We start from the raw sequence: 23,963 nt of genomic DNA, 5'->3' as shown, positions 1-23,963 counted from the left end.
CCCAAAACGAGTATGTACTAATACCAGATAATGCTTATTGAGTATTCACAGTGTTCTAGTCATCTACTAGTTTATTTATATGTATATTAACTAATTTACTCCTTACATTAGCCCTCTGAGATGGACACTATTATTCCACTTTACAATGGAAAAACTGTGGCACAGAGAGGTTGAGAATCCTGCCCAAGATCACACAGCTAACAAGAGGCAGAGCCAAGATCTGAACTTAAATAGTCTTGCTCTGGGATTCATGCTAGACTGCTTATCTCGGTATAGTGTACATTTCCAAAACGTGTTTGACCATAGCTTACTTGAATAGGAACAATCTCAAAACATCCGCCTTCTCTCCATCCTTGAGGTCCGCCTCCTGGAACTAGAAGCATCTCTCACTGAGACGAGTGCAATGTCTCCCCACTTCCCCACCTCCACCCTCCCTCCCCACACTCCACTCTCCTTTTTTAACACACATGACATCCTTCCTTTGCTTCAGACCCTCCAGTGACCTTCCACCACTCTTAGACCAGGGTTTCTCAACCTCAGCACTATTATATCCGGGATTGACGAGTTCTCTATGATAGGGGCTGTCCTGTGCTTTGCAGGACTTAGGCAGTATCCCTGGCCCCTACCCACTAGATGCCAGGAGTAACTGCCCCCAAATGGGTGGCAACCAAAAATGTCTCCCAACATTACTAAATGTCCTTTGAGGGGCCAAATCACCCCCAGCACTAAGGAATCACTGCCTTAGAACAGAGACCTGTTTCCTCACTGTGGCCAATAGACCCCCCGCCCATCTCTCCAACAACATTGGCCTGCTCTCTGACCTTTAAGTTCTCCCAGTGAATCTCTCTGCAGGGGCTTTGCATAGCTCCTCGCTCCCTCTGCCTGGAGCTCGTCCCCTCAGATCTTCTTCATAGCTAAGGCTTTAGCTCCAAGGTCCTCACCTGAGACAGGTTTCTTCTGCCCTCTTCTCTCCCACCTTCACTGCACTTTCCTGCCCAGTCACCCACTTTCCTACCACCCAGATAGTTTTTCCCTCTAACACATCGTGATTGAATTTAAATTGTGTATTTTTTTTTCTTTCTTTGTTTTTCTTTAGAGATGGGGTCTCCCTCTGTCACCCAAGCTGGAATGCAGTGACTTGATCATAGCTCACTGCAGCCTCAACCTCGTGGGCTCCAGTGATCCTCCTGCCTCAGCCTCCCAAGTAGCTAGGACTACTGGCATGAGCCACGATGTCCAGCTAATTTTTTAAAAAATATATTTTGCAGAGATGGGGTCTCAATGTGTTGCCCAGCCTGGTCTCAAACTTCTGGGCTTAAGCGATCTTCCTGCCTCAGCCTCCCAAAACGATGGGATTACAGGCATGAGCCACCACTCCTGGAATTTTTTTTTTTTTAATCTGCCTTCCCCAGCAATGTGTGTGCAGGAACTTGGTGATGCCGAGCTTGGCTGAATCTCCAGTACTAAGAAGGGCCCTGGGAACCATGAAGGTGCTTAAACCATTTGTTGGATGAATCATAAACCTGCCAATGTGTAAATCGGACAGCCCTTCTGGTGTGTGCCTGGGAGTGGAAGAGACAGAGATGTGGAAAGGAAAACACCTTTGGGGTTTCATCACCTTGGGTTTGAACACTGGACATGCCTTCTGGTCCTTTGCAAAAGGGTCTCTTTCTCCCAAAACCAGTTGCCAAGAAGTCTTTAAAAAAATGGAAAACAAACAATAAAAAAGAAAAAGAAGCAGCGAAGGGAGAAAAGGAAAATTAGAGTTTTAAAAGTCTCCTTAAATCAGAGCAAGTCTCTGTTTAATGTTGACTGATTTTCAAATAAAGCAGAGATGAGGTTTTGGAGCTGGCTGGAAAACACTTGTGATGGGGTGTCTCTAGGTCAGGGCCTCAGGATTCCAACCAAGGGGGAGGGTGGAGGAGAGCAATTAGCAGCTCAGTGAGGGTGTGAGGAGGAAAGAAATAAAAAGCAGAGAGGATGAGTCAGGCTGGGCTGTGGCACATAGCCACCCTGCGTGCTAGCAAGCAGAAAGCGAACCAGGTCGGGGAACCTCCCCTGCAAATCCCCAGGGCGACTCAGGGCAGCAGAGGGAAGCTGCTTTTTCTAAAGCCCTCCTCAGCTTTCTCCGTCTAGGTCAGTAGTCTGTGAAGGGATTTTGCAGGCTGCAGGGATTTTGCTGAGCGTGACTTAGCCTCCCGGGCTTGGCTGCTACTTCAGTGAATGAGAGGCTGAGACTGAGGCTAGCTCTGAAGTTCTCAACCTGGAAGTCCCAGCCACAGAAGTTCTGGAAGGTTATAATGGAGGTTCTAAATATTTCAAACCTAGGCCGGGCATGGCAGCTCATGCCTGTAGTCCCAGCACTTTGGGAGGCCGAGGTGGGCGGATCACCTGAGGTCAAGAGTTCAAGACCAGCCTGGCCAACATGGCAAAACCCCATCTCTACTAAAAATACAAAAATTAGTCAGGCGTGGTGGTGGGTACCTGTAATCTCAGCTACACAGGAAGCTGAGTCAGAAGAATCACTTGAACCAGGAGGCGGAGGTTGCAGTGAGCCGAGATCACACCACTGCACTCCAGCCTGGGCGACAGAGCAGGACTCCGCCTAAAAATAAAAATAAATATTTCAAACCACCTATGACATATTTTTATGAAAAAAAATCAAACCAGAAACAGCTAAGCCTCCAAATTCAACCCTCAATTTATAAGACATATCTGAAACAGAAAAACATAGTAAATGATATCACAGGGATGCAATCCCCAAACTCCCAATTGCACAAAACTCTCTGGGACGAATGACTCAGTTTCTTCAACAAGTAAATTGCAAGGAAAGAAAAGTGGAGAAGAACCTACAGAATTAAGGAGGCTTAAGAGTCATATCAACCAACAGCCATGTGTGGATGGACCTTATTCGCATCTCGATGAAAACAAACTAAACAAACATAACAAATGCCGCATGGTCTCGCTTACAAGTGAAATCTAAAAAAGTCAAATTCATAGAAGTTAGAGTAGCATGGTGGGCAACAGAGGGGGGCTAGGAGACTGGGGAGATGGGGTCAAAAGATATAAAATTGCTGTTGGCCGGGCGCGGTGGCTCAAGCCTGTAATCCCAGCACTTTGGGAGGCCGAGACGGACGGATCACGAGGTCAGGAGATCGAGACCATCCTGGCTAACACGGTGAAACCCCGTCTCTACTAAAAAAAAAAAAAAAATACAAAAAACTAGCCGGGCGCGGTGGCGGGCGCCTGTAGTCCCAACTACTCGGGAGGCTGAGGCAGGAGAATGGCGTGAACCCGGGAGGCGGAGCTTGCAGTAAGCTGAGATCCGGCCACTGCACTCCAGCCTGGGCGGCAGAGCGAGACTCCATCTCAAAAAAATAAAATAAAATAAAATAAAATTCCAGTTAGACAGGTTGAATAAGGTCAAGAGATCTATTGTACACCATGGTGCCTACAGTTCATGACAAGGTACTGCATTCTTGAAAATCACTGCGAGTAGATTTTAGGACTACCTGTGTGTGTTCTGTGATAAGTATGTGATGCTAAGGTGTATGTTCATTAGCTTGATTTAGCTAATTAAGCTAAATATGGATACAGATTTCAAAACAACATGTTGTATAGGATAGATATATACAATTTTTATGTGTCAATTAAAAATAGATAAATTTTTTAAATGAGAAGAAAACAATTGCTGAAAAATTGGGGCAATTTCAACAGACAGAAGACTTGGTGATGTTAAAGAATGATTGTTAACATACATTTTAGTATGATAATAGAATTATAATGTGTTTAAGAGTCCTTATTTTTTAGAAACATGCTGAAACACTTATTAATAAAATAATATGATTCTTGGGATTGGTTTCAAAATAATCTGGTGTGAGGGTAGGGAAGGGGGTGGATGCGGGTGAAAAAATGTTGGCCATGAGTTGACAGTCATGGAAGCTGGTGTTGGGTCCATAGTGGTGCATGACAGCATTCTCTAAAAATAGGTGAACATCCTGCTTTTGTTAATAAGATGACCCATAGGCTTGCAAATATTTTGGTGTCTTCGTAACATTATATTTAATTTTATTTTATTGATCTGCTTTATGTCACATCCTGGTACATGATCACTGGCTACAAGAACAAGCAAATTAATTCATCAATACTAAGTTACCTTGACTTTGAGGCAATATCGTATAGCGGCTTAGATCAAAGAAACCTTTTCTGTCAGCACCTTATCACTTGCATCTTTATGAAACCCAGCAATTTCTATACTTCTCAGTACCCAACTTTCTCTGCTGTAAAATGGAAGGGGGTGAATGAGATTTTGTGCATGAAGTACTGGGCCCAGTGTCTGACTGTCAGCAAACCTCAGTTCCTATTATTATCAGAGGCAGCAATACCAGTCTGCAGAATGAGGTCTTACTCTAGACACGTTGCTAATTTAGGCATGAATAGAAAAATGCCTGGGATAAAATACAAGGAATAGGTAACACAGGTAACTGCATGGGGAATCATTCATTCAATCATTCCATGTGCCATGTGGAACTGTGGGCACATGGTAACCAGGAGTCAAGACACAGGGGTGTCGCCCAGGGAGATGTTCAGAGGGCGATCTGAAGGCTGCAGGAGAGTTAGCCAGGTTGAATTTGGGAGGGGAAGGGAAGAGAGTAGGGGAAGAAAAAGGACAAGGAGTCCCAAGCTGCTAAGGGAAAGGCAAGTGCAAAGGCCTTAGAGCAGGAAGGAACCATTCCAGGATCCAAAGGTTACAGCGTAAAGAGCAGAGCAGACTAGACCAGAAGCAGTGGTTCACACCTGTAATTCTAACACACTGGGAGACTGAGGCAGGAGGATCAATTGAGCCCAGGAGGTCAAGGCTGTAGTGAGCTATGATGGCGCCACTGCACTCCAGCTTGGGTGACAGAGGGAGATCCTGTCTCAAAAAAAAAAAGCAGGACCCATGAAGGTGGAGCCAGTGCAGCTGCAGTGATGGGGAGCGCGGAGCTCTCTTTCTCTTTCACTCACACCTCACACGCTTCTGAATTATGTCAGTATCTCATGAGAAGCGTGTAGCAATCTTATAATTTTTTTAAAGCTAAAAAATGCAAAGCAAAAAATGGCTGTAAACCCTCAAGAAGAAAATATTATGGCATTTTCTCTACTTTTTGTCTAACAAGAACGTACAATATTTTTCTTTTTTTTTTTTTTTTTTTTTTTGAGACAAGGTCTGCTCTGTGACCCACCAGTCTGGAGTGGCAGTGGCATGAACCTCAGCTCACTCTAAACTCCTCCTCCACGACTCAAGCAATCCTTCCACCTCAGGCCACCACACCTGGCTAATTTTTGTATTTTTTGTAGAGACATGGTTTTACCATGTTGCCCCAGCTGGTCTCAAACTCCTAAGTTCAAGGGATCTGCCCGCCTCGGCCTCCCAAAGTGCTGGGATTACAGGCATGAGCCACCGCACCCTGCCATGAATCTACAAAATGTTAAAATTCACTTATATTTGCTAAAGAAGCCACCTTGTTTAAATGTAAGAAGTACGCTATCCTCTCCTGTCTGGTTTGTTGAAAGGGCCTCCCCATCCTTGCCTCCCTTTTTTCCCTTTTGGATGTGTTAGAGGTGGAACAGATCTTTGCACCTAATTTAAACAATACTCCTTTCCAGCCTGCACAAAGGTTTTGGCCCTCCCAACAGCCCTTCTGGGACTGTTTGGAGGAAACACCGGCTAGTAGGGTTTGGGGGGAAGCTTCCTGGCCCATAGGGAGAACTCAGTATTGAGACTGCCCTGCAAGTTGGCATTTGCCAGTTTCATTTGCAATGTGTTGCTAGGAGCAGAATATGTTTTTCTGGTTCCTGCTCACAGCCTGGGGCTGGGACTGTTGAGTTTGATGTGAAGGTGGTGCACACAGCTGCTGGGGGAGGGCCTGCAAGTCCTGCCGTGGAGCAGGATACCTGCAGGGCACAGGCAGAGCCATAGCTGCTGGAGGGTGAGCTGCCCCTCCTGCTTTTGTCAGCGCAGTGGGAACCCCAGCCAAGTCCTTTCAAGTCGCACCTTGCGGTTTCTCCTCTCAGGAATGCCAGTTTTATTACGGGTTTGTTCACTTCACTGTTTTGATCCTCTCCTTGTGCCCCCACCCAGCTCAGGACCTTTCCCTCTGTGTCAGATCTAGCAAGGCTGCTGGCTTCTGGTTGAGTCTCATGCACAGGCTCTGTCCTCAGGGGACAGGGAAAAGTGGACAGAAATGTTTCTAGTCCCAGAAGAGAGGCACCTTCCAGCAGACAAGCCTTGACGGTGTCATTGACCTCTCGGCCTGCAAGAGCTTTTCATTTGTTTGTTCCTCTTTGGGGATGATGCATGAGAACCCACCTGCCGCAACACCCTCATTTCAAAGATGAGAAAACTAAGATCACCGCCAAAGAAACTCCCACAGAATGATGACAAACGCCAAGCCAGATCCCCACAGGTGCCTCATATCCGAGTGGTTAAGAGCATGAATTTGGAGACAAGGTTTAACTCTCAGCTCTATCATTTACTGGAGGTCCAATCTTGCACAAATGGATTAATTTCTCCAAACCTCAGTATCTTCATGTGTGAACTGGGTGTACTATTTTTCACCTCTTAAAGTCATTGGTTTATTTTAAGTGCATTTCTTACCCTGCCAACTTAATTATGTAAGAGTACATCTGGCCAGGTGCAGTGGCTCACGCCTGTAATCCCAGCACTTTGGGAGGGCGAGGTGGATGGATCACCTAAGGTCAAGAGTTCAAGACCAGCCTAGCCAACATGGTGAAACCCCCTCTCTACTAAAAAATACAAAAACCTAGCCGGGTGTGATGGCACTCGCCTGTAATCCCAGCTACTCAGGAGGCTGAGGCAGGAGAATTACTTGAACCCAGGAGGTGGAGATTGCAGTGAGCCGAGATTGTGCCACTGCACTCCAGCCTGGGAAACAAGAGCGAAACTCCGTCTCAAAAAAAAAAAAAAAAAAAAAAGAGTTCACCCGATTGCCCTTAGTTCTCCCCTCCTTTTAGGCTCTGAAATCCCTAAAAGGAAGGGGTTTACCTGCTTTGTTCACAGTTGTGTCCTCAGTAATAAACCTTGCCTGGTGCAAGGTAGGCAGGGAGGAAGTATTTGTGATAACAGCAACGTAAGGCCATCAATACAGTGCTTGGTACACACAGAACAGCCATCAACACAGGCAACCATCCCAGTGAACAGAGGGAGTCCATTATTTATGATGGGAAACCAGTTTTAGTTGGAAAACTATCAAATTACCAGGAATGGAAGGAACAAAACAGTTCTCCCGAGTGGCTCTTCTGGGGCCAAGCCCCCAGCACCCCACCCATGCAGGACCAGGCCCCCAAAGGCCTTGGAGCCGCCTTGTTCTAGGGTCTCGCTCCTCTGTCCTCTCCTCCCCAAAGTCAGGACTCGTTTCCTGGGGCTTCAGAATTCCTATCTTCTGCTCTAGAAGGCTTGGAACAAGTGGGGGAAAGGCACCACTCACCAAGTCTGTGAGGGGACGACATGGTAAGGAGGGAGAGGAGCTAGATGAAAAACAAGATGCCAGTTAAGTTTGAACTTCACATAAACAATGAAATAACGTTCCTTTCTCTGCCATCGTGGTGTGTGCTTGACTCCGCTTCTCGCCATGTCTTCTCACAAGACTTTCAGGATTAAGCAATTCCTGCCCGAGAAACAAAAGGAAAATCGTCCCATTCCCCAGTGGATTCAGATGAAAACTGGTAATAAAAACAGGTACAACTCCAAAAGGAGACACTGGAGAAGAACCAAGCTGGGTCTATAAGGAATTGCACTTGAGATGGCACACACATTTATACTGTCTGAAGGTCACAATCATGTTACCACATCAAGGTGAAAATGTCGCCACTCTCTGGAGAGTTGGACATGTTTTATTGGGAATATTTTTTTTTCTCTCTGAACCTGTTATGAACGTGTTGATTGGCTGGGTTCAGTAATAAATATGCGAGCCCTTTCATTTAAAAAAAAAAAGAACTAATTTTTTTTTTTTTTTTTTTTTTTTTTTTTTTTTTTTTTGAGAAGGGAGCTCCCTGTGTTGCCCATCCTGGAGTACAATGGCTATTCACAGGCATAATCCTAGTGCACAGCAGCCTCCAACTCCTGGAGCCTCTAAATCCATCCTCCTGCCTCAGCCTCCCTAGTAGCTGGGACTACAGGTGAGCACCACTGTGCATGGCTATGAAATAACTTTCTAGTGAAAGTATATACCAAACATTATATGAGACGTAGTTACCCTAAAAAAAAAAAAAAAAAAGTATTTGTTGTTTATCTGAAATTCTAATTTAACTGGTTGTCCTGTATTTTCATTTGCTAAATTCGTCTGCCCTACAGAGTGGGAGGGCTGGGATTTTAACCCAGGCCTGTCTGCTCTGAGCAGACCTTTCCTGGCTCCCGCAAATTAGGATGACACATTAGGAACTTTCTGGGGTTCTTAAGGGAATTAGAAGAGGGACCTGAGTGCAAAGGGCTTTGGAGGCATTCAACTGCTATGAAACGTTAATAAGGACAGAGATTGCACTTGCCTCAATCACAGCTGAACCCAGTGCCGAAAGCTGTAATCCCATACAGCTGGATCTTCACCATTATGTATTTTAATGAAAAATCGCTGATATTGCTGTCCCTAAACAGCCCACACCCAAAATAATTAAATCATCTCAAGGGACTCTGGATCCAATATCCGCAGCAGGCCACACAAACATCTCTCAGTTCAGCCACGCGGAGCCCACGTCTGCGCGACCGAAGCTCAGGGAGGCGCCCGCCTCAGGGCCTCGTAGGTGGGACCGCGCCTGAGAGCCCTGCGCTTGCGCACTCCGAGCCCTGCGCTTGCGCACTCCACGCCCTGCACTACGCACAGGCCGGTCCAGCCCCGCCTCTGGGTGTGGGACGTGCGCACGCGCTGGCCGCTCAGAACGCGCGGGAAAGGCACGCAGCCTCGCCCCAAAGGCGCAGCCTGGAACAGGGGCTTCTGGAGCATCTGGCAGCCCACCACCCTCATGGCCTTTGCACCTATGGGGCCCGAGGCCTCGTTCTTCGAGGTTTTAGACCGACACAGAGAGTCCCTGCTGGCTGCCCTGAGGAGAGGTGGCCAGGAGCCCCCCAGTGGGGGAAGCCGCGTGGCCTCCAGGTACAGGAGCTGGTGCCGAGGTGCGAGGCAGCCACTCTGTAGAGAAGTCGGGCGTTCTTCCCGGCGCCGGGCTGCCTCCTAGTGTTGAGGCTGAGGAGGCACCCCTTGGAGGGCCAGCCTGGAACCCCCAAAAAGATCCTTCCTAAGTACCCGCCACCTGCTTTGAACCCTTATTTTGAACTCAAAAAGAAAGCCAGGTGTCAATCCCCCTTCTGTGGCTTCCAGGATGTTCCCTTCTGGAATGTTCCAGGAGGCTCTCTGCAGCTGGTTTGGAAGATTTCCTAAAGATCCTTTATAGGTTGGGGAGTTTGGGGTACAGTTAGCTTTGTATTTTTTAAACGTTTTTTCCAGATAAAATTTTAGGTTAAACTTTAAGGTTTTTTTGTTTTGTTTTTGTTTGAGAAAGAAAATGTGTTGTATGTCTTCTCTCAGTAAGCGAATGGTTTTCTCAGAGTTAACAAGGACATCAACACATTTTAAGTGGTTTATAATAAGACAACATGTTTTATTGTTTTGGAAGTGGAGACAAAGTATATATTTTAAATGATGTATTTAAAATCAATTACAGGAACCCTTCAGCTACCCATGTTGGAATTAACCACGGAAAACATGGTTACGTGATTGACCACTTTCACTTAAAAATACTTTGTTTTGTTTCCTTGACCTGCTTTCTTGGTTGATTGCTCAGCAAAGTTTTTCAGCCTTTTATTTTTAAGCCCAAACCAACCACCAAAAAATCTGAAAAACCTACAAGCAAACCAATTTTTGCAAAAGAATTTAGTTTGAGGGAGAACTTAGGAGAGTGAGGGAAAAGGAGAGTGGCAAGTCCCTTGTTAATAGCGCAGACGTAGATAAATCTGATTGTATCTTAAAGTTGGTTACAGTATTATCCTGCAACACTTTTTTTCTCCAAACTAGGAAAAATGAGTATTTGGGTCAGTTGTTACCTCCCAATATTAGAATAGATTAAAAGTTTTAAAATCCATTTTCTGATACACAAGTTTTCAGTAAAACCTCTGAAGTTCCTGTGGAAATTAAAGCTCTCAACATTTTGCCTGTTTTCTAGAGTGCATTTGATTTCTCTTCCTAGACAATAAGCTTAATGGTGTTTATAACAGAACAACATTTTTTGAAGCTGATGGCTTGTGAAATTAACAGTCAGCTGACAGAAAACTGGGCTTAGTCTTCGCATTTTGCTGTAGAGTGGCGTAATCGCTGCCAAGTCACCGTTTGTTGCAGAACTCACACTTTATTCTTTTTTCTTCTTCTTTTTTTTTTTTTTTTTTTTTTGAGACGGAGTCTCGCTCTGTCGCCCAGGCTGGAGTGCAGTGGCGCGATCTTGGCTCACTGCAAGCTCCACCTCCCGGGTTCACGCCATTCTCCTGCCTCAGCCTCCTGAGTAGCTGGGACTACAGGCGCCCGCCATCACCCCGAGCTTTTGTGTGTGTGTGTGTGTGTGTGTATTTTTAGTAGAGACAGGATTTCACCGTGTTAGCCAGGACGGTCTCAATCTCCTGACCTCGTGATCTGCCCGCCTCGGCCTCCCAATGTATTGGGATTACAGGCGTGAGCCACCGCGCCCGGCCTCACGATTTTTTCTTTCCAGGGTAGTAATTAAGCGTTTTCTTTTTTGTATCACTAAATTTCAGAAGAGCCGATTTTAAGGCTTGAGATTAACTAGGCTAATGTGCGACCACAAAAGGTGTTTCTTTTGAAATTTTTGCATTGCATTTTTGGGAAAGAAATTCAAAGCCAATATTGTATCACTTTTTAATTAAAACATGTATCAGTAGTATGTCAAATTTGTATTAAAGTTCAGCTAGATTATGGTAGGTTAATACGAAGTGTAGATAAAAATATAGTTGTAAATTTAGTCATTAATGTAAAAGGGAGACCTTCAATTGGTAATTGCTTGAGAAGTAAAATTACAAGCAAATGAAATTTATTTGTAAATACAGTTGCTTTAATGCAGTAGTAAAGGTTTAATGGGAGAGATAATTATTGACATGGATTACCTAGTCTTTCTCTTTTTTAAAAAATCCCTTCCCAATTACCTAGTCTTAAAAAAGAATAAAATAAAAAGTTACTTTAATATTGATCTGGGAAAATCTTACATATTATAAAGTCAAAATTTATGATTAAGATGGAATCATGCTGTGTTTATTGTTTCAGTTCTGAGGTTCTTGTATCTATAGAAAATATTATCCAAGACATAATCACAAGCTTGGCAAGAAACGAAGCACCTGCATTCACGATAGACAACAGATCAAGCTGGGAAAACATAAAGTGGGCATTTTGCATTTTCATTTTTTAAATGCAGTATCTATGTCATTATTTGAATTATTTGAGTTAGAGTTCTGGTCATTTTTTTTTTTCATTTTATTGCCATTACCTTGCCAAAAAAAAAGGATTTAGGAAGTTTACATAATACATACCATACAGAGAGGTGATGTAAACTAGAAGTAGGTGTGAAAGATGAGGCAAAGGGAAAACAATGCTAGCACCAACAGAATGGAGCACCAGAAGATGTTAGAATTCCAAATGCATGTGATAAAGTCTCATAATTTTGCTAAAAATAGACACTAAACTTGGAGCTATGCTTTCTAGCAGACAGAGGGGGAGATGTCATGGGTGCAATTCTCATATATACCACAAAAGCAAACCACTTGCTCACGAAGTATAACCAATCCTGATACCAGACCAAAATAAAAGTATCCTGAACATACAGCACATTTTAGCCTTTCTCCTAACAGACCTTCTACCCCTGCTAAGTCATGTGTCCAAAAAGGGTAAAATCAGCAAACAGCTTTATCAGAATTATTGAACCTGGTTATACAGGTTTTTTTCAGCCTCTCATATTTTGTAAGAGGTACAGAAACAAAATGAAAGGAATTTTGAGTCTCCTTCCTCACTATTGTTTTATGATCTATATAAGTAATATAAGCTGTATACTTTTCAGTCATGTTTTGAAAGATGGGTTTTACCTAGCTTTGAAGCAGCTTACACCTGACATATCCACCTGGTGCCTTCTGCCACCTTTAGGGGAAGTTTGGCAGTTCAGCTTAACAACCTAATACAATTGCTATTTTATGCAGTGTAATTTTGCAGGTAAACCAGAAATGAAACATTTCAAAGCTTATTAAATTGAGTAAAATTATTAAATGAGTAGATTATTAAAATGAGTAAAGTACTAATTGTGAAATATTTGAAAACGTTTTACATATACTAAAAATGTCTTCCCAGGAAAAAAGTATGCACACACACACAAACACACTCCCACACCCCCTAATCAAAGGTATTAGCTCATTTATGTTAAATGGTTTATCTTGGTGCCTCTGTTTGTCACAAATCTAATTTCCTAGTTATCACCTGGAATGATCTATGCTTTCAAACCAGTTGATCCTAAGCTTCAGTGCTTAAATTGAGAAGAAGTATGGGTTTTAAAGACCATAAGTATATATTGTTTGGTGTTTAGAAGTTGTCTTTTTCACTTTATTCCTTTGCTTTAAACAAAACGACAGGTTTGAAGATTCTGTAGGTCTTCAGATGGTATCCCATTGCACCACAAGAAAGATCAAAAGTGATTCACCAAAATCAGTTAAAAAATTTGGTAAGTTAATTGTTCTTAGCTTTTGGTAATAAAGGATAAATAAATTTTGTTATCTTCTTCATTTTATTTGTTCCCAGTTAAATAATTTTACTTGTTTTAATAGACCACTTTTGTACATAAAATAAATTTCTAGAATTTTTCATTGTCAATAACTATGGAAGTAGGTTATCAACATAAACATATTTTTCAAGGTATATGGTTCAGTGCAAAATCATCCTCTTAGTTTTGCTGTCCATAGAGCAATTAATTTTAACTGATTCCTCAGGTAATTGTTCTGTACTTAACCCTCCCATTTTGGAAAGATAATTTTTTAAATGTTAACTGAAGTTAAGTTAAAATCCTTGATAGCAGTATCTTTTGAATCAATAAGAGAAATGATGAGCAACTTATTTGTTGAATCTTATTTTCCAGCTCTAATCCTTAAAATATTGTCCATGATTTATAAGTTAGTACAGAGCAACACTTATGCAACCAAAAGGTAAATATATTGTTCTAGTAAATTACTCTTTAAAATGTAATGTGAGAATTACTTGGATTAACTTTTATTATATACTTTGAAAAGTTACATAAGACTAAACTATGGCTCATAATTTACTTTTTTTACATGTTGTGTTTTCATCCAGTTAAAGCTTTCTTCGGTTAACATTCTAATACTTGTCATATTCAAAGAGAATATGGTTGCCGGGTGCGGTGGCTCAAGCCTGTAATCCCAGCACTTTGGGAGGCCGAGACGGACGGATCATGAGGTCAGGAGATCGAGACCATCCTGGCTAACATGGTGAAACCCCGTCTCTACTAAAAAATATAAAAAAACTAGCCAGGCGAGGTGGCGGGCGTCTGTAGTCCCAGCTACTCGGGAGGCTGAGGCAGGAGAATGGCGTGAACCCGGGAGGCGGAGCTTGCAGTGAGCCGAGATCTGGCCACTGCACTCCAGCCTGGGCGACAGAGCGAGAGTCCGTCTCAAAAAAAAAAAAAAGAGAATATGGTTAATTAAAAATATGTATTTTAAATTTTCACAGAGACATATATTACACTGACAGCCAACTCTTTGGCAACCAGACTGTTGTGGACAATATTATCAATGACATTTCTTGTATGTTAAAAGTGTCAAGGAGGAGTCTGCATATAGTAAGTAGTACCTAATACAAAGCATTTTATTTTAAAACAAAATGCTTGCATAAAACATAATTTTAAAACATAATATAGCCTTGATATTATTTGATGCTGCATTTTTCTCACTATAAATTTAAATAATAGATTCTCAATATATTCCTATGGGTGAATGGACCAAACTGATGAATTACCAAATATTTTTTAATTCCTAAATACCTTTACATATTTTCTCTTTCGTCTCTTAAATTTCAATCCAAGTGAAAATACCAGTAATTTAGCAGATGAACACGAGGAGTGACTTAATAGCGTAAAACATATTCATGAAACAGGTTTCAAATATGTCTACTATTTTTTGCAGTTATCTACATCAAAAGGTTTAATTGCTGGCAACTTAAGATATATCGAGGAAGATGGCACCAAAGTGAATTGTACCTGTGGTGCAACGGTAAGAAGCATCATCGATGTTTTCACAGCTTTAACTCTTTTAGCTCCTTCAGTTTTGAAGCCTAATTGTATTTCTTGCTTTGTTATGTAACCTAGAGCTTAAGATTTCAAAATAAAACTGAAAGATGAATAGGAATATGCTTTACAGTACTGTACATTATGTAGTTTCAAAATATGCTAATTGTCAAATGTCAGATTGAAATAAGCATACATATACAACTCTTTAAAAATGCACCATTATTTTCAGATAAAGTGTAGCTTGATCATTTTAGCATGGTTATTTAGTAATCTTCATTAAATGTTCTGGTTCTGAAAGCGATATTTTTAATACTAAACTATTTGCTGGGCTTAGATACAAAGAGAGTCCACAATACTAAACTTAGTACCCCTGTTGGGAGAATTGCTGTGAGTCATATGCCGATTTTCTCACTGAGGGGTAAAGCTGTTTTCTAGTATTTTTTAACAGAGGAATAAGTCTCTGATGACTGGTATGGTCAAAGAAAAATAAAAACAGAGGGCTTTGTGATAAACTAAAAAGTGTGGTTTTTTGCTTTTTATGTGAGATAAAAACTGTTTTTCTTTTGTTTGTTTGTTTTTGTTTTTTTTAAAAGGCTGTTGCTGTGCCATCTAATATTCAAGGAATTCGGAGTATCCTTTAAGTGGGAAAACTATTTAAACTTTTGGAATGTTCATTCATTCATTCATTCCTTTGGTAAGCCAAGCCTTCATAATGTGTAAGGAACAAGTTAGACCCTATAGCAGTCAAGATGAACACACCATGGTCCTTTCTTTAGGACTCTTTTAGGAGCTCAACATCTAGTGGAAGAGACAGATATCTGAATATATGAATAGATATGTTTATATGTTTGAAGGTACAAATTAAAATGTTGTATCTATAGCTGCTTTTGAGTTATCTCTATGGCACCTTAATTTAGTTGGTGATTAAACTGAAATACTCTTGCTTTCAAATTATCAGCCTTAACTTCACAGATTTAGTTACAGATGCAAAGTTTGTATTAATTGTAGAAAAAGATGCAACATTTCAGCGGCTCCTAGATGACAACTTTTGCAACAAATTGTCTCCATGCATCATGATTACGGTATATTATCTAACTTTACTATAATTCCAATACTAATAAATACTGTTATGGTGATTGGTAAGAGGATTTACAATATTATCTACACAATGTCCTGTTTTCAATATAATGCATCCTTTGGGATCATAGAACAGAAATTTCCAAGGCATTTATTTAAACATCCTCAAAGCTGGCTGTCACCTCAAGTTCATTTTTTTTTTTAATAGAGACAGGGTCTCACTCTGTTGCCCAGGCCAAAGTACCATGGCATGATCATAGAGCGCTGTAACCTTGATAAGTTCATGTTTCTAAAACCACACTCAAAAGCTTTCTTCCTTGAAGAGCTGAGTGTTCCTGCCACTTGTCCTGTGGCTATCAATGCAGATACTGCAATGAGGTCCACACGTCAGAGTCAGTTTGACTTACTGCTGACATCCCATGGTCACCAAGTCCTTTTGAATTGGCCTTGGGAATCTCTTTCATTTCAGCCCTTTCCCCTTAATCCTTCCCCTTTCATTCTGACACAAGACAACCACCTGGTAGCCTCCAGACAGGCCCCTGACTTCAATTATCTCTCACTCTACCTAACTGATTCCCTGCCACACCAGACTTGTCATTTCCCTCCTCGCCAGTTCAAAAACTTTTGGTTTTGTCTGATACTTCTGCTCTAAATCTGGATGCCTCTGTGGAAATGGTCAGCCCTTCTAAGACTCCATTCCGCCTCCTCTCCAGGGCAGCGCTCCTCGCTGCCTCCACAAACATCCCTCACAAATGCCTCTCAAGAAGGGGCTGGGACTCGAGGGCCATATTAGGAAGAGCTATTTTCCACCAGGTCCTTTAATACTGTTTGACTCCTCTACTGTGTTCATGTGCTATTATTTTTCCCAAAGAACATTGTGAAAATACACTAAGTACCCATGATGAGCTAGGAGCCCTGCTAAGCACTTGACATAGTGAGAGTTCACATTTACTGGTGTTTATCACATATCAACTTGTAAAGGCTCTCAACGGCCTTAGGAGGTAGGTACTAACATCATCGTCACCTTAATAATGGGGTACTGGAATGCAGGAAGGTATTTTTACCACATCTCGATGGCTATTCAAAACCAGGACTGGATTTGAATAGTTGAACTCCATGTCACTATAATGCTATCACTCGGTGTGACAGGCACATTTATGCTGAGTTTATAGATAAAGCCATGGCCTAAAGAGACTAAGAAACTTGCCCAACATCACACCACTGATGATGGGCAGAGAGGGAATTCAAACTCGCAGCGGTAACCCAAAGCCCATTCTGAATCTCTAGGGCTACTCTGCGCTCTTCCTCTGCTCCGTTTCATTTGGTTTTCTGCTTTTCTCTAACATTGTTGTAACACTCTTCAGTTTACTTTTCTACATAATTATTATTTTAATGACTTCATAATACTATCGCACCAGTTAAGTTTTATTAAACCCTAAATTTAAGCCAGGTACTCTTCTAAGTGCTTTATGATTATTAAATAATTTAATTCCTAAAATAATCTTATATGTTGTCACAGAGCCCCAGACCACAGAGTGGTTTTGTTACTCATTCATGTTCATGTTGCTAAGAAGTAGCAGAGCTGAGATGCGAACTCAGGCTGCCTGGCCCCGCAACTGGTGCAGATCACTACTGCACTATGCTGCCTCTCCACATCCCTGTTGTTAGATATTTTGGCTATTTATATTAGTTTTTGCCATTTTAAATAACACTTCAGTGAGCATCTTTAAATATGTAGGGTGTTTATTATTTCTGTTTTTGCTGAAATATTTCCTTAGGATCATTTCCTAGGACTGGCATAATTCCCAGTCCTTCACTCTGTTTGTATATAATGTACAATTTTTTTCACAGTCAACACCAGGCTTTCAGCACCTGAAATCCAAGGTAGGAAGATGTAACCTTTTTTTTTTTTTTTTTTTTTGGTGCTGTGACTCAGATATGAACCAGGGTTGCTGTGGCCACATGCAGAGTACTAACCATTGTATGAGCATAACTTGTAATTTTTCCATTATTATTATTATTATTATTATTATTTTGAGATGGAGTTTCACCCTTTTTGCCCAGGCTGGAGTGCAATGGCGTGATCTCAGCTCATTGCAACTTCTGCCTTGTAGGTTCAAGTGGTTCTCCTGTCTCAGCCTCCTGAGTACCCGGGATTACAGGCATGTACCACCACACCTGGCTAATTTTGTATTTTTGGCTAATTTTGTATTTTTAGCAGAGACGGGGTTTCACCACGTTGGCCAGACTGGTCTCAAACTCTTGACCTCAGGTGATCCCCCCACCTCAGCCTCCCAACGTGCTGGGATTACAGGCGTGAACCACTACATCCAGCCTAACTTTTAAATTATTAATAAGAGTGTAGTTGTAACCATTTTATTCTTCTGAAGTTAAAATTCTTAATTTTCATCTTGCTTTTAGGGAAAGGGAGTTCCTGATCTAAACACAAGACTTTTAGTCAAGAAACTCTGGGATACGTTTCATGTTCCTGTTTTCACTCTTGTAGATGCTGATCCACATGGTAATTTATCATTGGACTATTTACAACAATAGTCATAACTAAATCATATTTGTAGTTGTGTTTTTCTTTCTCTTTTTTCTTTTTTTTTTTTTTTTTTTTGAGATCGAATCCTGCTCTGTCACCCAGGCTGAAGCACAAAGGCGCGATCTCGGCTCGCTGCAACCTCTGCCTCCCGGGTTCCAGTGATTCTCCTGCCTCAGCCTCCTGAGTAGCTGGAACTACAGGCACATGCCACCATGCCTGGCTAATTTTTTGTAGTTTTAGTAGAGATGGGGTTTCACCATGTTGGCCAGGCTGGTCTCGAACTCCTGACCTCAGGTAATCTGCCCACCTCGGTCTCCCAAAGTGCTGGGATTACAGGTGTGAGCCACCATGCCCAGCCTGTAGTTGTGTTTTCTACTCTCAGGACACTTTTATAAAACATTTTAAAAGAAAATAATTACATTAAAATTAGGTCTATAATTATTTGAGACAATGTATTGTTATTTTGTCATATTAAACTGAGAACGATAAATTTTTCACTGGCGATGTCCACAAAATTAAAATTGTAAATAGTAGATAAAATTTGAGAGTGCAAATTAACCTGTAATATGTAAACTTTCTTTTAACAGGCATAGAAATAATGTGCATCTATAAGTATGGATCTATGGTAAGTATAGAAAAGCAGTTTTCCCTTTTTATTATTTAGATATTTTATATTCACTGAGGTGATTTCTGCATTTACTAATCACTCCCAAGTAGGCTGACAGTACCCAAAGTGTACCAGAGGGCCTAGTATCCTATTCTAGGAGCAATCTGTGTGTCGGCAGCTGTGACTCCAGCTCCCAGTATGACCAGTGCAACCACAGATGACAGAGTGGGATTAGCTATGGGCAAGTGGCATTATTATCCTGCACTCTCTTGGCATACTGAAGGAACTGTGGGGCTCTGGGGTAATAACAACGCTGTCTAATCACCAAATATACTCTAAATATTATATAGAGCCTTGAATTCTGACTTTTCTAATCCCTTTTCTCCCACTATAAGGAGAAATGGAAACAATAAATGTCACCGCCAGTGTCTACAATTACCATGTACGAGTGGCCTCACAGTGTGGCCCGAAGCCAGCAGCATCAGCATCATCTGGAAGATTCTTAGAAATGCAAATCTCAGTTCCCATCCAGAACTACCGAGCCAAAATCTCTAGGGGTGGGATCCTCCAAGGGATTCTGATGCATGGCAAAATTTACAGCAGATGAAAAGGATGGTGGAGCAGGGTGTAAGATGGGGAATCATGAACAATAAGAAATGTAGGTCAGAGAGCTTCATTTATAGTTTGCTTTAGAAAATTAATTCAGAAACACTACATAGAAGTTGTTGTTGTTGTTCTTTTGTTGCTGTTTTGAGACAAGGTCTCACTTTGTCACCCAGGCTGGAGTGTGGTGGTACAGTGACAGCTCACTGCAAATTTGGACTTTTGAACTCAAGCCATCCTCCTGCCTTGGTCTCCCAAAGTGCTGGGATTACAGGCATGAGCCACCGCACTTAACCCAGAAAGTTTTAACACCTTCACTAAAAGCCCAGCTTAGCATAGCTCCTGATGGTTTTCTTACTTCTGTGGGCTCTGGGCATGTGAAGCCAGCTTTAGTACTTGTCCTTCTTAATAAGTGAAAAATTTGACTGAAAAACAAGAATGCTAATTTTCTGCAATTTAGCCTCACCTAATATACTTTTGTTCTTTATTTTAGTCTATGTCTTTTGAAGCTCATCATCTCACAGTTCCAGCTATTAGATGGCTTGGTCTTCTCCCTTCTGATCTGAAAAGGTTAGATAGTATAGCAGAACTAGGATATTTAAAATGACAATTCATTGTCATATGTAACAATAAGCCTAAAAAGTCACTACAAGGAAAAGCTCTTAATGTTTTTTCTTTATATTGTCCACAATGACTTATGATTATATAATTATGAATTAAATTCATTAATGTTTGTTTCAACTAAAATACTTAACACATGAATTTGGTTAATGTGTTACACTTTCAGCTAGCTAAAAACTGTTTTTGTTTTACTCTTATGGTGAAGACATTTTATACACTGTTTGTACTTAAAAGTACAATACATTGTAGGCCGGGCACATGGTGGCTAATGCCTGTAATCCCAGCACTTTTAGAGGCCAAGGCGGGTGGATTGCTTGAGGCCAGGAGTTTGAGACCAGCCAGGGCAACATGACAAACCCTGTCTCTACTAAAAATACAAACATTAGCCAGGTGTGGTGGTGCATGCCTGTAATCCCAGCTACCAGGAAGGCTGAGGCACAAGAATTGCTTGAACCTGGGAGACAGCAGTTGCAGTGAGCCACAATCGTACCACTCCACTCCAGCCTGGGTGATAGAGTGAGACTCTGTCTCCAAAAAAAAAAAAAAAAAAAAAAAAAAAAACAGAAAAACGAACAACCAAAAAAAAGGTACAATACAGTAAATCCAATTAAATTGTAACCATTGACAACATCATTTGCCATATGAGTCAATTTTGTCGTAGATTTAAATTTTTAACTTCAAAAGAAAAATATCATTTTAAGATTGTTAAAATTTGGGAACCTCAAGTTTGGCAAGTTTACTATATATGTTCATTATAGAAAAAAATATTAAGTAACAAGTTAAATATCACCTACATATCAGCAGCCTTACCTTTGTAAATTTTTTTTCTGTGCATAGCCGTAACTTTTTCACAAAACTGAGATCATACTCTGTTATTTTGTAATCTGCTTTTTTTCAAACACAACACAATGTGATCACTTTTCCATGTCAATAAAGTACATTTCTTATTTTAGCGTCTTTTGTTGCTGAGTTTTAATTCTAGATGTGCTAGTGTTTATTCAGCCATCCCCTCATAGCCATTTAGGTGGTTTCCAAATCTCTGTTCTGATAGGTAGTGCTTTGATGGAATCTCTTGTAACTAAATCTCTACGCACATCCTTAATTAGTCCCTCAGGCTGAATTCCCAGAAGAACTGGTGGGTCAAAGAGGATCCCCGTAATCAGGGTTTGACTGCTGTCCGGATAGATTAAGTATCTTGCTTTCTCTGAAGAGTAAGAGTCCACCTGTCCCTCAGCTTACTGCATTAACATTTTTTTCACCTCTGCTAATGTGATATTTAAAAATGTTTTCTTATTGTTATAACTGGTCAGTAAGAATGAATTTAAATATGTTTATTGGATTTCTTTAAGTGGTGAGCAATCCTTGATAACAGGTGCTTGTTTCCTAAATATGGAATGTGAACAGGTTTTGGGTGATCAGCCACTTTCTACAAAATGAGGGTCCAAAAGGAAACATTTCATTTTTTATTTTTGAATATTTACACTCCAGTGAATTAACGTGTTCAATTTAGTGCATGTGTGTCATGGTCAGAATCCCTTGGGGGTGATCTGTTTGTATAAAAACAATTTTAACACAAATTCAAGACATATGATCTGATAATTATTAAGGTGAACGGCTTCAAGAAACTCTAGCTGCATCTCATAAATTCTATCAGTGCACTAAAAAGCCATTCCAAATGAATATACGATCAAAGGAAAAACACTATGGTAGCTACAGAAGCGGGCTGCAAGGGAAATCCTCTAGGCCTCCCTTTCAATCAAATTGTCACCCCTATCCAAGAGCTGCCCCTGGCAAATGGTCATAATTATGGACACATTAAAAAAGACTCTCCTGGGAAATCTAGGATTTGTGACTTCAAAAGGTAGACCACACCGTAAATCCAGGACCTCTCATGTTCTATTTTTAAAACACATACCATAATAAAGTTATATTCCATGTTTTTCAAATTTAAAACTAGATAGGTAAGAATGTGTTTGTGTGTGTGTGTATGTGTAAAGTGATAAAAGTGAGAGACTAATTTCCATGGCCCAGAATCTTCAATGAATTATGAAGAATTAAATACTCAATGGAACCTAAAGTCCCTCAGTGAATCTCAGCCATTGGCCATGCATATTGGAGCTCACTGCCAGAAGAGTGTGAGGCTCTGAGAGGCCTAACTGTACATTATTAAGCTGCCCTGGTATCTATATACATGATGGTAGTGCTATTGGCATTTGTTTAATAACCAATATCAGTCTTCCTGTCATCCTGTCATCATCCCACGAGTGTGACATGAAGGAAAACAAAAACTTTAGAATCTTACTGTGGAAACACAAACTTCCACTATGAACTTGAAAACGTGCTGGTCTTGAGACATGACAGATCCCCTCAATCCTGGATGTAAGAGGTAGATCTGTACTAATTTTCTTATTTCTGAGTTTCTTGAAGTAGTACAATAAATACAGGCAAAAATACATGACAATCAAGTTACAGAAACACTTTTTTACTGATTTTTTTCACCTACTTTTTTCCAGGTTAAATGTACCTAAAGATAGTTTGATTCCACTGACAAACAGGGACCAAATGAAACTTGACAGTATCCTGAGGAGACCTTATGTTACCTGCCAACCATTTTGGAGAAAAGAAGTATGTTTCTTTTTACAATTCAAGTGTTGCATGTTTAATTGTTTTTACTTTAGTAGTGGCTATTCACATCGTATTTTGAAAATATCCCTCTTGAAATTTTATATGACACGACTAACATAAGTGTTGCTTGGCGGTAAATAGTTGTTGAAATTGAGTCATATGAATGCTAATAGATGAGATCAGTGAATGCAGCTGGCCTGTTTTTATCCTTATCATGGTTATATACACATTCTTGATGGCTGTATCATAGTTTGTGGGATTAAAAAAAGGAAGAAGAAATCATAAAGATTCAGACTATCCCTAATTACTGAAGACAGCATACAGAGTATTCTCACTCCAGATATTTTTAACTGTAGCAGCTCTAGAATATTCTGGCTGACCCTTAAGGCTATTGTCCCTGGTTTTGGAGAATAACGCAATTCTAGATTACTAGTTTGTTGAATTGACAGAAATGCAGCTAAGAACTCTGGTATGAGTATATTTTACTTTTATTGACAGATGGAAATAATGGCAGACTCTAAAATGAAGGCAGAAATTCAAGCTTTGACTTTCCTATCATCAGATTATCTTTCCAGAGTGTACTTACCCAACAAATTAAAATTTGGAGGATGGATATAAAAATAAATCAGAAGAACTTCTGATTGCCAGAGGCTTTTCATTAGTTTTGTTTTGATTGGCAAATACTATTGTGGAAAGAACATATATTATATTCTTAATTCTTAAAGGTGAAATAAAATAACTTTCCTTTAATTATTTTTTTTTGTCAAAACAAATGCTGTACTCCAATTTTCTTTAGAAGGCCTTATTCTATCCTCTGTAGAGACAGATTTCTATCCTATCTTCTAAAGTAAATTATAAAAGAATATGTTATTTTGACCTTTATGTTTGAAAAAATAATATTTTATACATGTCATCAAAGTCTACAAAATACTTTATTTACCTTCTACGATATAACTAATGTTAAGGCATAAAGTATCTTACTGGTAACAGAAATCATAATGATCTGAATTTGAGATGTTGCAAATGAACTGTGGTGTCCAGTAGTTTCTTCTTACATTTTCCTTTGCCTTTATACTTAGGGGTCTTACTCCATTAATTCATTTGTTAAGTTAGTAAAATTCGGTATGAATAAATATTTGGATTGATATAGTCTTCAGTGTTTTGCTTTATTTTGTATTGAGCCTACTTTTTATTGATAATATTATTTATTTGAAAAGTTTCTCCAAGGTCTTGAATGCTTCTCTAGTCTAGGTCTGTAGAACAAAAAACTTCTTCAGTTTTAAGATCTGCAGAAGTCTCAGATTTTAATAAGGTACTTCTCCAACAGTAAATATGTGACCTTTTCCCTCCATAAACCTATCTTAATTTTGCCAGAGATGAGTTTTATTATTTTATTCTGTGCTTTCAGTAAACCTTTAATTGCACTGAAAGTTTCTTGTGCTTGCAAGCAAGAATAAGAATTTATAGAAGCACAGAAATATTAAGTTAGTTATCTTGTAAACAGAAATGGTAACAATAGTAATAATATATACCATTTCTGAGAACTTATAT

The 23,963-nt window shown here is 40.4% G+C and overlaps 2 protein-coding genes across 3 annotated transcripts; both read left to right on the top strand.

Annotated features, from left to right (window-relative positions):
• The first annotated feature begins 7,634 nt into the window (after window positions 1–7,634).
• Window positions 7,635–7,805, top strand: LOC112426991 (large ribosomal subunit protein eL39-like). The gene has a single exon (XM_071080905.1). The coding sequence runs from the start codon at window positions 7,635–7,637 to the stop codon at window positions 7,788–7,790; it is 156 nt and encodes a 51-aa protein (XP_070937006.1). The 3' UTR covers window positions 7,791–7,805.
• A 1,148-nt stretch (window positions 7,806–8,953) lies between these two features.
• Window positions 8,954–23,561, top strand: LOC105470612 (SPO11 initiator of meiotic double strand breaks). Of its 2 annotated transcripts, XM_071079124.1 has the most exons (13): window positions 8,954–9,149; window positions 11,322–11,435; window positions 12,671–12,759; window positions 13,171–13,237; window positions 13,779–13,887; window positions 14,231–14,317; window positions 14,928–14,964; window positions 15,307–15,416; window positions 17,833–17,932; window positions 18,544–18,581; window positions 19,660–19,736; window positions 22,301–22,412; window positions 22,911–23,561. In XM_071079124.1, the coding sequence occupies exons 1-13, from the start codon at window positions 9,019–9,021 to the stop codon at window positions 23,028–23,030; spliced, it is 1,191 nt and encodes a 396-aa protein (XP_070935225.1). In that variant the 5' UTR covers window positions 8,954–9,018; the 3' UTR covers window positions 23,031–23,561. The 2 variants fall into 2 exon arrangements, with proteins under 2 accessions (XP_070935225.1, XP_011721072.1); XM_011722770.2 differs by lacking the exons at window positions 17,833–17,932; window positions 18,544–18,581 and having other exon boundaries at window positions 9,019–9,149; window positions 22,911–23,047.
• Window positions 23,562–23,963: the final 402 nt, after the last annotated feature.

Source organism: Macaca nemestrina, chromosome 15, assembly GCF_043159975.1.
Source record: "Macaca nemestrina isolate mMacNem1 chromosome 15, mMacNem.hap1, whole genome shotgun sequence".
Lineage (NCBI taxonomy): Eukaryota > Metazoa > Chordata > Mammalia > Primates > Cercopithecidae > Macaca > Macaca nemestrina.
This window is presented reverse-complemented; position numbering and strand designations above follow the sequence as displayed.

Excerpts from the sequence above, each read along its gene's own strand:
- LOC105470612 (XM_071079124.1), top strand. The coding sequence starts at position 9,019 with ATGGCCTTTGCACCTATGGGGCCCGAGGCCTCGTTCTTCGAGGTTTTA. Across the intron at positions 12,760-13,170 it reads AAAATCAGTTAAAAAATTTG|CTCTAATCCTTAAAATATTG; the intron begins GTAAGTTAATTG and ends CTTATTTTCCAG. Across the intron at positions 14,965-15,306 it reads TAATATTCAAGGAATTCGGA|ATTTAGTTACAGATGCAAAG; the intron begins GTATCCTTTAAG and ends TTAACTTCACAG.
- LOC112426991 (XM_071080905.1), top strand. The coding sequence starts at position 7,635 with ATGTCTTCTCACAAGACTTTCAGGATTAAGCAATTCCTGCCCGAGAAA.